The sequence below is a fragment of the Phyllostomus hastatus genome, unplaced genomic scaffold, assembly GCF_019186645.2.
Source record: "Phyllostomus hastatus isolate PE091 unplaced genomic scaffold, TTU_PhHast_1.1 phas_contig_210, whole genome shotgun sequence".
NCBI classification, from domain to species: Eukaryota; Metazoa; Chordata; class Mammalia; order Chiroptera; family Phyllostomidae; genus Phyllostomus; species Phyllostomus hastatus.
The window spans coordinates 11,527,395-11,542,248 of NW_025333737.1; the positions used below are offsets into that span (position 1 = coordinate 11,527,395).

The 14,854-nt window shown below is 46.5% G+C and overlaps 1 protein-coding gene across 1 annotated transcript in view; it reads left to right on the forward strand.

Annotated features, from left to right (window-relative positions):
* Nucleotides 1-941: 941 nt before the first annotated feature.
* The window catches only part of WIPI1 (WD repeat domain, phosphoinositide interacting 1), a 31,447-nt gene continuing 17,534 nt past the window's right edge, over nt 942-14,854 (forward strand). The window contains exons 1-4 of the mRNA XM_045836475.1: nt 942-1,110; nt 5,022-5,104; nt 6,431-6,600; nt 12,691-12,787. Of these exons, the coding sequence (XP_045692431.1) occupies nt 1,031-1,110; nt 5,022-5,104; nt 6,431-6,600; nt 12,691-12,787 (430 nt within the window). The 5' untranslated portion in view covers nt 942-1,030. The remainder of the gene's footprint in view (nt 1,111-5,021; nt 5,105-6,430; nt 6,601-12,690; nt 12,788-14,854) is intronic.

Genomic DNA, 14,854 nt, shown 5'->3' on the forward strand with positions numbered 1-14,854 from the left:
CTTTGCCAGTAATTCTACATGGTAACATGTATTTAGCTTGCGAGTAGAGACCCTTTGTCATCTCAAATTACATGTTTTGAATTGTGTATTCTAGACATCATACCTTTTATAAAATACACCTATACACATAAAATCCTATACACATTTTCTTTCTTTTTTTTTCTTTTAGCTACAGAGCAAAAAGGTTTTGTCAAACCCTGTCTAGCAGAGTTGTTTGGCGCATGGATCTTGAAATCAGACAAAACCACATTCTTACTGTTTAGCAGTTCCAGGCTTCAGTTACCACTTCTTTAAATTGGGCATAAGTATCCTTTCCTCACAACGTTTTCTACGAATTCAACGAGTTAATACAGTGTTGGCATGTAGTCATTCTCAACGGTAGTGCAATGGGCAAGATAACTTATCTGCCTGACCTTGGCATCCTCATTTTAGAAACGTTTTTCAAAGCAGCTTGATGACTCTACAAAAGGGTGGGACTTTGGCGTCCAACGCTGTCTACTAAGCTCTGTACGTTTAATAGACGAAGAGTTACACACGACCGAGTATTGGGTGGGGTAGGATCCAGAGCATCTGCCTGTCCCCTTTGCGGGAGCCGCAACGCAGCTGCGACTGAACCCAGCAGGTCCCGCCCCAGCTGCACCCCGTCTCTGGTCTCCTCGCTCCCTTCTGGCCAGCTGCTCTGGCAATGAAAACACCACCACGTGGCCTGCCGCCTCTGCATCACTAGCCTTTGCCCAATGGAGAACCGCGTCTTGGAGTTGGGGGCGGGTTTCAAACGAGGCGGATCCGCCCACAGCCGTTGCCAATTGGTCAAGAGTGCGCCGCGGCAAGGGCTCGTGGCCAATAGCAGCCGGAACCGCGGCAACACCAGGAGGGGCGGGCCGAAGCAAGGAGGGGTGGAGCGAAGCGGAATCGGGGCGGGACTAGGGAGAAGAGGGGCAGGCCACCCGGCCCCTAGAGCCGGCGCCAGCGGGCTGCTGAGGTGGCTGTCGCCCGCTCGGAACTGCGGCTTGCCCGGGTCGAGCCCCCGATGGAGGCCGAGGCCGCGGACGGCCCCGCGGGCGGGGTCGAAGCAGCGCTCAGCTGCTTCTCTTTCAACCAGGACTGCACGTAAGCGGCGGAGTCTGCCTGGCCGGGAAGTGGGGGACAGAAAGTGGCGGCCAGAGGTGGTGTCCTGTCCGAAACTTGTAGCAACAGGCTCTGGCCTGTGCCCCAAGAGGCCGGCAGCGGGATGGCGGCGGCTGCCCCCGTCTGGTTTGGGTCTAGGCATCCATCTCCTCCGCCCTCCTCCTCCTCCCGCAGGGGATTTGGGTGCCCCCAACCCTTCCTTGCTCAGGCCGAGAGCCAGGAGGGGCTGGTCGAGGGTAAACGGGGAAAGTGAGCTAGCAAAGTAGGGCCGAAGGAAGCTAAGGAAGAGGGGCTGGGGGTGGTGACCGAAGTGGGGATCTGGGGAAGGAGGGGCAGAAGCCAAAACAAAGGAGATGGGAGGGGAGAGGCAGGTTGGAAGTTGACCCAAGGCGTGGTAGTTGGGGCCCAGGAAGCTGGGAGTCCAGGAAAACTTTCCCATTTGTCCTTGAGCATCTCAACGTGGCATCTGGGCAGGGCCTCCGACAGAGGCAGCCTATCCCTGCGGGCAGGCCAGCCTCTGTCCCAGCCCCAGCGCTGGCATCTGGTCTGCTTCCTCTGGATGTCAGAAACCTTTCCGTTCATCTCCCCGCGTTTCCACGCAGCCCACTCGGCTAGGCCGAACCCCCCTCTCCGAGCCCATGAGCCCAGTCTTGGCCCCAGGATGCTTTCCCCCAGGAGTATGAACTCCACTCTTGCTTTTTTAGTAGATTTTTAATGTTTCACCCTGATGGTCACGTTTGGACTTTGGCCAGAGAGCTGGGATTCCCTGGGCTGTGTTTCAGGCATCTGGAGGGTTCCGTCCTTTGGACGCAAACGTTTTCCTTCCCTCTTTTCGTGGAATTGTTAGACGCCAGCCCCAGGGACCCTCTGGAATAATCTCTTTGGAATGTACATCCAGTGCATCAGGCAGGGATGACCTCTTCCCGATCTCCCACTTCCTGCTGTACCAGTTTCTGTTGTGTTCCTTGTTTGGAGTCAGCTTCAGGCTTGTGCTTTTGGCCTGTGACTGGGTTATGCTAATATTGAACATGCAGTGGGGTAATTAAGGCCATCACTTACCGTAAGCAACTCTGGCTTCCATTCCCTTTGCGTTTCTGTTTAAATACACCCCGTACCAAACAGTATGCCTTTGTTAAAAAAAAAAAAAAACTATGCATAATCGGGTAATCTGGTTACTGGACATCTTGGTTAGTTAGATGCGTGACTGAAGCTCTCCTCAACCACAACCCACAATAAGAAATATATATTACAACATCACCCAATATCTGTGTACAAATAATATAGCTAAAAAGTGGTTCACAAAATGGTGTTTGCCCTTATGATGGGTGATACCCTCTGGTATCTTCTATTTCCTTTTTTTTAAGCTATTTGTGACTCACTGGCTTGTTTTTAGGATTCACTCACCGTTGAGACCCACAGTTTACAAAAATGACAGTCTAGATAAAATTCTGATGTTTTGTAAGAAACATTTTGCAAGAGGGGATGGCTGTTGAAATGTCTGGGTATTTTCCTTCCCAAATGAACACAGGTTAAGGAAGGGAGTTAGTTTGCTTGTTAGTGAATGTTCTAATGTCTGCTTTGTAGCCTTGTTTATTAGATTATTTTAATCTTTATTCTAGTTCAGCCCAGGCTTTCAGAGCAGTTGGATAAGAGTGTTATTTGCAAAACCGTAGGGTGCTGGGGAAGTTAATTTCCTTAGTCCCTACAGTTCATTCTATTTTCTTGGATGAAGGCTCTGCTGGGCAGCTCTGTCTCACCTATAAATAAAAGTTTTTGTCACAGTCAGTTGTTTTGAGCCACAGAGGGTATGACATTGATTTTTAAAATAAGTCAAGCCCCTTACCGAATACACTTAGGAGTATCAGTGTGACTTTTTTTTAAGCATAGTCTGTGTGTAAGATCTAGTATTTCTGGAGAAGGGGGGTGAGGACCACCCACCTTTACCAGTCTCTCTCACTCTCACATCATGCTCGCCACTGTGCTAGACACTTCGGGTACTTTTTTTTTTCATTTGATTGGTGATGCGTGTTTATCCCAAATACTGTGCCCACGAGAAGTGAGGAGAATTTTCCTACAAAAAAAAAAAAGCTTTGTGGATAAAATAAGGTTTTTGTCTGAATTCCTTGATTCGGAGACTTTTGTAGCCATTGATTAATCATTCAAAATATACACAGTGACCGCACCACCATTTTCTCCTATGTAAAATTCGTCTGTTCCAGGAGCAAGGCAGATGTTTGAAAATTATTTGAAACTTTCAGGTGTATTGGTTAATATTATAAGACTCTGGTTACAACATTCTTTTCATTACTTGCAAGTTTTAGAAACCTCTGTTTACAACTAAGCACGCCTGCATGTGGAAAAGTTTATGTGAAAAGAATTCAGAACAGTAACTACAGAGTACACTTGGAAGGTTTTAAGATGAGGCTGGCTTGTCTTTCCAGTTGCTGCTTGTCATCATTAAGGCTGTAGCTGCAGATGCCAAGGCGACCGCTTCTCCCAAGCCAAGGTCTAACACCAGTTTAGACAGTGGGCAGCCGGGAGGCCTGAGGAACCCGAGCCACTGCCTCCCTGATTACAAGTTGACTGTAGTCACTCATCCCCATGTCCCAAGGAAGAACAAATGATTGGGTAGGAAAATATTCCAGGGGAAATCACGTGACCTTCTCTTTTTTAGGCTAGTGAAACAAGACCCGTGGCATCGGGCTTGTCGCAGGAAGCTGCTTATTTTAGTACATGCTTCTCTGTGCAGAGCAGATCCCGCCTTTCATGTATTTGTTTTACATGAGGAAGGTGGACTCATTTGCAGGTCCACTGAGGACCATGTTAAGGTCCCTTTCGGCTTGGACATCCCATTTTCCCAGGATGGAAGTGCCCAGGGTCAGACTGTCATTCTCAGTGTCTTCTGTGTCAGATTCTGTCCCTCACTTGGGAAGAAGCTGAAGGGGATTCCCAGCTGCTGAACAAAACAGGCTCATGTGCTTTCATCCTGAGGCCAAAAAAGACAAAAACAAAAACAAAAACCTGGGTTCACACTCTGTCGTTATCTATGGATTGAGAAGTGAAAAATTTAAAAAACAAGTTTTTTTTAGCCCCCGTTGTCCCAGATAAGTGTTTAGTTTTTGTTTTGTTGGTTGGTATAAATCAGCATTCTCACCCCTGGCTGCATGTTAGAGCTCTTGAACTAAAACATAAATAAATTGATTAATTAAAAATGCAATGAATGAAAACAGGTCAGGTTTGAGGGAGAAGGGGCAGACAGTCATCAGTATTTTTGTGGTTGTTGTGAATTTCCCAAGTGAGTTTGGCGTCCACCCAGGGATGAGAGCTACTGGTATAAAGTGTCTGGGAATGTTTCATGGAAAAAAAAAAATTAAAGGAAGCATCTATTAAGTTTTGCCTATTAATGACCTATTATGTCAACTAAGAACTTGTATTTCCGTTTCAAGCCAAAAAAAAAAAGGTCATCAAAGGAATAAAAAATGATTTACCTCTTGGTAAAGTACCTCTCAAGCAGCTAGGAGCCCCCTAATTGTGTTGGGAGTGGGAGCAATGGCGGATATCCCTAAACATTCCATTTTTCCTATTTCTGCTCAGCTGGGAAAACATGGTCTCTCGTAGGTTTGACATTTCACTTGAAGACACAGCCCATGGACTGTCTCTCAGCTGTTGCACATTTTTCTCTGTAGTTGTCTTTGACCTTGTCCTTTTACCATGCCCACCCACCTGACAAGGTGTATCTTGCCGGTTAGAAAGTTATCCAATATCCAAGCACCTGAGGATGTATGTTTATCTGTCCCCTGTGAAGCGAGAGGGACAAGGGCTCTGTCTCTAGGCGGGTCTGAGTTGGAACACAATACCTGTTGTCATTCCCAGGCTGCCATTCTCTCCCGCAGATCCCTAGCAATTGGAACCAAAGCCGGGTATAAGCTGTTTTCTTTGAGTTCTGTGGAGCAACTGGACCAAGTCCACGGAAGCAGTAAGTGCATATGTGTGTGTGTGTGTGTGTGTGTGTGTGTGTGTGTGTGAGCGAGACCTCAGGGACATCAGATCTTCCCTCTGGACTTTAACCCCTGGTGCTCCTGAGCTTTCTGCATTTCCCTCCCTTAGCCATCAAACTGGAGTCAGGATCTTTCAGATTGAAATACAAATCATTGTCTCCTCTTGCTTTCAAAAAACCATGACGAAGCACTTAGATGTAGCAATAGCTTAGGTAACATTTTATATTAAGAAATCCTTTGTTTGAAACCATATTGCTGATAACTTTTCATGTACACATATTAACAGTCATCGGTTTTTATAATTGTCACACTAAGAGATCAGTTTGGATTTTTCCCATAATATTGGTGCTGTAGAATATTGGTAACATTCATTCAGTCGTGGAAGTGTGTTCTTTGCTCTAATAAAACAATACTATCCCGTTTACATATTCCTTTTGAAGGTGTTAAAGTACTTCTGGTGACTATTTTTAAAATTCCAGTTTAGGAATGTGACTCTGATTGTCCCAGGGTAAGCAATGGTTCACTCTGTCATAATAAGGAAGAATATACAGTCTTTGGACTTCCTGGAAAGAAAGTGATTTGGCAAATAGTATATTGGGCTCCTAATTTGTTTGTAGGATGTCATTTCTATTATGCCATTTTCATGAATATTTTGCTCTGTTTCTCTCCTGTGCCGCTCCCTACGGGACTTGCCCAAGAGCAAGAAAGGCATGAAAAGAACACTCTCCACTTAACAGGTGCTCAGGAGGCTTATGAATGTACTTTCTTCCAGCATGCAGAAGTACTTCCCCGGTCGTAAGACGAAGTCCAGATTGTTTACAACGGGAAAGGGATTCCAGACAGGGTCCTGGAGTGCAGCACGACGGGGAAGGAGTCCAGACTTTTTGTGTTACTGCCCCCCATGGCGGTCCCCATCTTAGCAGCAGAGACCAAAAGAATCCTGAAAGCAGAGGCTGTGACAGAGTAGTGATTTCTCTGAAACCTCTCAATGAGAAAAGGGTAGATGGAGATTGCCCAAACCCCTCAAATATGTTTCCTAGAGCAAACAGTGGCATCGGAGGGCCCTGGAGTAGGAGCTTGGGAAATCCTGACTTGTGTCTGGTCACTGGTATTTTCTCTAGATATTTGTTAGGGCGTTGGAACTGTTACATTTGGAAATGGTTAAAGCTTCACCATGAGGAAAAATCATTGCAAATGCGTGCTGATGGCGGGTGCCTGGTCGGCAGGACCCAGAGAACGCTGGGCGCCTGGCCTAGTCGGGGGGACACTGAAACCCAGGTACCTTCCACCGCCCTCCCTTCCAGATGAAATCCCGGACGTCTACATCGTGGAGCGCCTCTTCTCCAGCAGCCTGGTGGTGGTGGTCAGCCGCACGAAGCCGCGGCAAATGAACGTCTATCACTTCAAGAAAGGCACCGAGATCTGTAACTACAGCTATTCCAACAACATCTTGTCCATCAGGCTGAACCGGCAGGTAAGTGGGGGAGATCCATCCAGAGCGCAAGGCTTCTGCTCATTGGGACCGAAGAGAGAGATGGATATCTTTCAAGATGAATGTTTCTAGAACAAGCATTAAATTCTAAAGGGGATTTTCACACTCAGGTCTCACTTTAGGAGGCTACTGTAAAGAGAGTCGACTCCATGCGTGTGTTTCAATGGTGGGTCCTCCCTGGTCCTTCTGCCTCTTGTTCTCTCTCAGATGTGGGCCAGTGGCCGGGTGAACCCTCCCCCGGATGCAGGCTGGCTGGACCGCAGGCTCTGAAACTCTCGCCTGAGCTACTGCAGGGACACCTTCAACAGAGGGATGCCTGTGTGGTTCGGGCCCCTAGTGGTGGCACTCGCTGCAGGTTGGTGGCAGTGCCTCTCAGAACAAAGCTCCTGAGGATTAAGCGCAGTCCTCCTGGGTGGTTCTGGAGCCGGTCAGTGAAAGCGCCCAGTGGGCCAGGTCCTCGGTCTCAGGCTTCCACTTCCACCCAGCAAACACTTGAAGATTGTTCTTGTAGTGCTTTCTTTGTTGAAGGAAGGATTATTCTTATCTCAAATATGCCGCACCTCCTCTTGAAAAATATCAGGCCTTGTGAAGTAAGTGTTTGAGTTATTAGCAGACTTTCTGTTGAATTACTAGATCTTAAATCCTGTGAGGACAGCAGGGGTGTATCTGTTTTGTTCACTGTTGTAAGACCTGGTAGAAGAATGCTCCATGAATATCTGTTTCCTGACCGCCTGTTAAATAGACAAACAGATAGATTCTCTGTAGGAGCACGAGGTTCTGTCTGTTCCAGTAAATATTCCCAGAATGATGGAGGTCGTCGCATTCACTGAGGACAATGTTTTCTTCTTTGTACCTAAACTATTAAATGATGATTAATTTTTTTAAAAACAAATAAGACACAGTGCTTTCTTAAGGTATAGTAAGGAACAGATTGTTTCTTGGAGTTGAGCAAATATTTTGAGTGAATATCCAGTTAAGTCTGTATAAGGCAGAGAATAGCCTGAGAAATAGGATATGTGCCGGGGCGGTGGGGGGGGGGGGGGGGTAGTTAAGCAAAGAGAAGCTGGAGTGAAAAAGAATAAAATAAACCCAGGTTCTTAGAAAGGGGGGAAAAGGCAGTTTGAGAGTTTTCAATTTGAAGGATTCCAAGCACAATCCTTGGCTCCAGGGCTCCCTCTGACTTCCATGGGGAGCATGTCAAATCTCGTTGCAGAACTATGTCTTTATCCTTGCATGTAGCGGTAGCCAGTGTAGGAACAGTATCTGTCCCTTCTGGTAGCTGATTGTCTCTTTAAGGCTGATTGTTCAGGCAAATATCCTTTGGAGGTCAGAACCCTCAAGCAGTACCTATGGCATTTATTTGTGTAACTTCTGTCTTACTCGCACTCTGATATTTTCTTTAGCAAATGGGACAAGGCAGGATTATTCTAGTGTCCGAGCTTGTTAACCTTTAGCTGGCACTGTGGTGTAACATTCATTAACACTCACTGCAACACTCACTAGCTTTAAGGCCCCCCCCGCCATCTTCCAAAGGACATTGATGTACCCAGGGCTCCTTGGCTGTTCACGGCCAAGCTAATGGGAACCCACATTGAACAGGTCTCTCTTCCTTTGACATTTCTGCTCCTACGAAGATGATTTGGAACAGGCCTGGGAAATGTTTGGGGTTTGCTTTTGTCTTAAAACATTCAGGTTTGGGTCTCAACAGCTTCTGCTTTAGGAAAGTCCTGCAGCCCCTCCCTGCCACGTGGTGGGGGGCGGGCATCCCTCAAATATACAGAAAGGAAGACTCTTTGGTAATCGTGATATTTTGCATCTTTAGTTGATGTGATTCCCCTGGTGCTTAATTGGGGAAATGTGTTCAGTGGAATAAAGACAGTCAACCAGGGACTTTTCGATGCGCAGCTTTTGCAGGTCTCTGGTCCTCTGCTGTCACCCTCCGTGTGGATGACAGGGGCCCCGCGGAACAGGTGTGGCATCTACAGCCAGCCTCTGAAGCTAAGTCTCCATCTGTGGTGCTGGAGGGCAGACGCTGTAAATATTTTTTAATCGATAAAAGGAATTATTAAATGACAAAACTTAGGAAAGTCGACGAGAGCCAAAGGGATGGGGATGAGCTGCGTCGAAGGCCAGCAGCCCCTGGTTCTGCTGAGACTGAGGAGTTACTGTCAGACCAAGCCAGTGAGCAGGGCCCTGCCCATCCCGGAAGCGTGCTGTCACATGAACCGAAGACAAAGTACCTCCTCTTTCCCTCTGAATGCTCTGTGTTTTCCTGCTGCTTAATTCTTGACTGCAGCCAACATGGGGGCAGCCTGAAATTTGGCCAGAAGGGCCCTAGAGCTTTGGGGAAAAGACGCAGACGAGGTCAGACAAGCTAGCAGTAGGTGCTGATTCTGCAAGTGTTGGGCCCCAGTAGGCTGGGGATTGGGTGCGGGGCTGGAAGGGGCTAGGAGAGAAGATCAGAAACCTAAGAACATAACAAGCATAGAGTAATAAGAGTCCAATCATAGTAAGTGCTGACAAAGGGCAAAGGGATCGGGTCAACCAGAGAATGTGTGTTTTGTGGTGAAACACTAATTTGTCATCAGTTTTGAGACTCAGAATTTTGCTGCTCCTTAGCACCCAGCCACAGACCTGTGGCCACAGTGCCTTAAATAACATTAAGATATTTACATTTTATTTTTCTGCTTGGTTCAAGTGTCAATGTCTGTTGTTCTGAGCTTTGGGGAGTCTTGCTGGGAAACAATAGAGCAGGCTTTTCCTAGGAGGAAAGCCTGCTGCTCTTTTGCAGTGTTTTAGGTGCCTGCCTTTCCAAGTTTTGTTCCCTGGGATGAAAGGGTCTGGCCCGAGAACAGTGGTTCTTAAACACAGGTTGCATCAGAATCACCTGGAGCACTTGCTGAACCACCTCCCAAACCAGAATCTCTGGGGAGAGTCCAGCCCATGGCCCTTGGGTGCTCAGATTCGCATCCAAGTCTGAGAACCACCAGCCTCGAGGGCAGTCGAGTCAGGCATGTGCAGGGGCAGGAGGCAGCTCTTCAAAGTGAGGCCAGAGATCCTGGGCCCCAAATTCCTCCCCAGCAGCTCCCCCAGCACCCGACACCTGTGTACCCGCACTGAGGGGTGCACCCTGTTCCCTTACACGTGCAGCACGTTAGCCCCGTGGCCTGTTCCGCCTGGTGGAGCATACCACCATTGGGGAGAGCCTCCAAACCGGACAGATCTCATTGAAGAGGAAGAGAAGGGTCTCCCGGCCCTGAGGAGGGCGACCCCCAGGGAGAGGAACCGAGCACGCGAGGGGGGCGGCGTGTTCACTCGAGGGCTAAAGGGCTTCTCCATGCTTTCTGCCAGGGATGGGGAAGGTGCACAAAGGTAGATCTGGGGGAGAGTTTAGTGAGATTAAACTCTGACCATTCATTGAAGAGGGGTTAAACAGAAGGTTGGGAGATCCAGGGAGAGCAAAGAAACCCACCTGTGTACAACGGGGAGACTTGTTATGAACATTGAAAGGCAGCAGGAAAACACAGAGCATTTCACCACTCTCATGCAACATAGTACTGGAAGTCCTAGCCACAGCAATCAGACAAGAAGGAGTAAAAGGCATCCAAATTGGAAAGGAAGAAGAAAAGCTGTCATTATTTGCAGATGACATGATACTATATAGAGAGAACCCTAAAGATTCCACCAAAAAACTACTACAACTGATCAATGAGTTCAGTAAAGTAGTAGGATACAAAATAAATATCCAGAACCCAGTTATATTTTTGTACACCAATAGAACTATCAGAAAGGGAAACTAAGAAAACAATCCCATTTATAATTGAATCAAAAAATACCTAGGAATAAATTTAACCAAGGATAAAAGACCTGTACTTAGAAAATTATAAGACACTGAAGAAAGAAATTGAAGAAGATACAAATATGTGGGAGGATATACCATTCCATAGATAGGAAGAATGAACTTTAAAATGTCCATACATTGTATATGTTACCCAAAGCAATCTATAGATTCAGTGCAATTCCTATTAAAATACCAATAATATATTTCACAGACTAGAATGAATATTCCAAAAATGTATATGGAATCACAAAAGGCCCCAAATAGCCATAAACAATCTTGAGAAAGACTAACAAAGTTGGGGGAATAACACGACCTGATATCAAACTATATGTCAGCCCATAGTAATCAAATCAGCACAGCACTGGCATAAAAACAGACATATAGATCAATAGAACAAAACAGAGAACTCAGAAATAAATCCACACCTTTATGGTCAATTAATATTTGACAAAGGAGACAAAGACATACAATGGGGTAAAGATCGTCTATTTAATAAATGGTTTGGGGAAAATTGGGCAGATAGGTACAAAACTAGACCACCTTCTTACACTATACACAAGAGTAAACTCAAAATGAATTAAAGACTTAAATGTTAGACTCAAAACCATAAAAATCCTAGAGGAAAACATAGGTAGTAAAAGCTCGGACATTTCTCATAGCAATATTTTTTCTGATATGTCTCCTCAGGGAAGGGAAACAAGAGAAAAATAAACAAATGGGACATCAAACTAAAAAGATTTCTCAAACCAAAGGAAGCCATCAACAAAATGAAAAGACAGTCCACTGAATGGGAGAACATATTTGTCAATGATACATCTGATAAGGGGTTAATATCCAAAATTTATAAAGAATTTATAAAACACCAAAACAAACAAACACACAATCCAATTAAAAAATGAGCAGAGGACCTGAATAGACACTTCTCCAAAGAGGACATACAGATGGCCTATAGACACATGAAGAGATGCTCATTATCACTAGTCATCAGAGAGATGCAAATTAAAACCACAATGAGATATCACCTCACACCTGTCAGAATGGTGGTCATCCACAAACAGCAAGTGTTGGCGAGGATGTGGAGAAAGGGAACCCTCGTGCACTGTTGGTGGGACTGCAGACTAGTGCAGCAGCCACTGTGGAAAGCAGTATGGTGTTACCTCAAAAAATTAAAAACGGAACTCCCTTTTGACCCAGCAATTCCACTTCTAGGGTCATATCTGAAGAGACCCAAAACACTAATTTGAAAGAATGTACACACCCCTATGTTCATTGCAGCATTATTTACAATAGCCAAGATTTGAAACAACCAAAGTGTCCATCAGTAGATGAATGGATAAAAAAGCTGTGGTACATTTACACAATAGAATACTACTTGGGTGCAAAAAAAGAAGGAAATCTTACCTTTTGCTACAGTGTAGATGGACCTGAGAGCATTAAGCTAGGTGAAATAAGCCAGTCAGAGAAATACAAATACCATATGATTTCACTCATGTGGAATATAATGAACAAAATAACAAACAAAATAGAAAGAGACTCATAGATAGAGAACAGACAGCTGTCCGGGGGGCGGGGGGGGGGTGCAGGGCTGGGTGAAAAAGGTGAAGGGATTAAGCAAAAATTTAAAAAACCACCTCGTAGACACAGACAACAGTGTGGTGATTACCAGAAGGAAAGGAGGGCGGGGGGAGGTGGGAGAGGGTAAAGGGGGGATGAATGGTGATGGGAGGAGACCTGACTTGGGGTGCTGAACACACAACACAATATACAGATGATGTGTTACAGAATTGTACACCAAAACCTATATATTACTATTAACCAATGTCACCCCAATAAATTCAACTTTAAAAAGAGGAGCCTGTCTGATGGACATAGGAACCCAAAAACTTACCCCAAATTGTCCCGAACAGCAAAGGGACTCTCTGGTCAGGAAGTGTTCAGAAATCCCCATTCTAAGGAGAGGGGCAAGTACAAGGAAGGGCGGGAGGGAGGGAAAGAAATCTCAATTTCTACGTGAAATTTCTAAAGTTTTAGTATTTTAAGTTTCTGTTCAGGCGGCTAATGATATACGTGGGGTGTGCACGTATATATACATCATCCTCAAATCCATCATCCAACTTTTTCCTCTCAGGCTTAGTTTGGTTAGGATGTAGAGGAAAGATGAGTGACTTTGATTTGCTCGGTCCCTTTTGGCGGAACCGATCCAGTAGACTGACGAGGCTGTGTGGTTACAGAGGCTGCTGGTGTGCCTGGAGGAGTCCATTTACATTCACAACATTAAGGACATGAAGCTGTTGAAGACCATCCTGGATATCCCTGCAAACCCAACAGGTGAGCTTCCCGAACGAGGTCGGTGCCCCCCTCGCCTCACGACCAGGTGCTCCTTTCACAAGCTGCATGTCCAGCCGTCTTGCGAACCCGAAGCAGTGTTTCTGCTCTGTAAGTCTTCGTGGTGTTTACCTCGAGGCTGTGTTTTAACGGTGGCAGGTTCAAGAATGTTCAGGTCGCATGTCCTGCAAGAAGAGGCTGTGTGGCCACCATGGCTGCCAGACAGAAACTCCTTTCATCTGGGACCCGTTCTCAGCAAACGTGTCAAGGCATTTAAGGTAGATGCGTGGGAGATTTCATGCCTCTGATACTGAAAGGTGTTTACTCCTAATTATTTTCTGTGGTTGCTCAGGACAGTGTAGGTGTAACAATTAAAAGCAGGTTTTGACTTGGTGTGTCTACGTGACTAGGAGAAAGACAAGCCGAACTGTAAAGAATACATTCTATTACACCTGGCTGGTGTGGCTCAGTGGATTGAGTTCTGGCCTGTGAACCAAAGGGTCGCTGGTTCGATTCCCAGTCAGGGGCACATGCCTGGGTTGTGGGCCAGGTCCCCAGTAGTGGGTGCATGAGAGGCAACCACTCCTTGATGTTTCTCTCCCTCTCTTTCTCTCTCCCTTCCCCTCTCTCTAAAAATAAATAAATAAAATCTTTTTACAATTTTTTAAAAAGAATACATTCTATTACACTGCAAAGAAATCTCCACTTGGGTGACCTTCTAGACTCGTGGACTTCACAAACTTCTCAGGATGGAACACTGCTGAATAAGTCTCCCAGCTAGAATGGAAATAGTTTGGATTTGCTAGATTGAAACAACAGATGATAACATTTTAGGAAGTCACTGAGCGAGGAGTAAACGAGAGACAGGTCCTTTACCGGGTGGCAGGGCGGGGAGTCCGTGAGAACAATTTGTGTACCTAATGCTTCAGTTACTACGTGTAAACTGTATTCTCACTTAGGGTCATGAAGGGGATGCTTCCGTTTACTGTAGTGTCCCAACCCTTTGACACTGAATTTCAAGGGCTGCTTGGACCAACCCAAGATACGTAGACTCTGAGCCTCAGTTTCCTTCTCTGTAAAATGGGGTCCTGAGGCCCATCTCACAGGGTCAGCAGAGAATGAAGTGGGGTCACGTTTGTGAAAGCGGCCAGCCCGCACACAGCCTGCCGTGCGGTGCACACGTCTCCTTGCCTCCTCTCCTCCGCCTCATCTCCTCGCCACACGCGGCCCTGTACTGCTGACGTCAGTGCTGAAAAATCTTAGCCTTGACGAAATATTTTTAAAAGAACAAAGCTGTGGAGGCCATTCTAAAGTTCTGTGAAATGGCTTTAAAGCCTATTTCACGAACTGGAGACTGGTAAGTGCAGGAGCCATGGGGGTTAAGGGTGATGTTTTAGGAATGAGAGGCTGAACTCATCTGCAAGAATAATTACTGAAGACATACTGTGTGCCCGGGACCGCACTAGGTCCTGTCAGGTACCTACAGGCCGATCACACACCAGGAACCCCACGTCCAGCCACACTATTCCCAGAGCCCATCTGCTCCGTGTGACACCCAGGGGCAGGAAAGTAGGGGCAGGACCCAGGGCATGATGGGTGCGGGCAGCCGCAGGAAGATGGGCTGTCTGGTCTGGCAGGAGAGATGAGTGGAGTCTGAGCAGAGCTCCCAGAAGCCATGGGCCTGGACTGTGGCAGATTTCGGCAGGGGACAGTCAGGGGGACAGAAAGCTCCAAGGCGTGCGGGGCTCTCTGTATCTTTGAAGAAAGGGCCACCGGGCCCAGTTAGTGGCATCTCTAGTGCAGGGACCCATGGGCTGCCCAGCGGTCGGCTTCCCTCCCCCACCACGCCCTGCACTGTCACACTCGGGCTGCCCAGGCCAGGGGACCGTGCGGGCCTGCCCTCGGGCCGGGCCTGTTTTTCCTGCAAAAGCAAAGTTTTTAATTTTTAGCAAATATAGATGTTTTTCTTAGCTCAAAAACTCATTGGTTACCTTAGTTTTTTCAGTTTAAACAGAGGAAAAAGTTTTTGGAAGTGTGAGGCTATTTTGAAAGAATGTGTATTTGTAAACG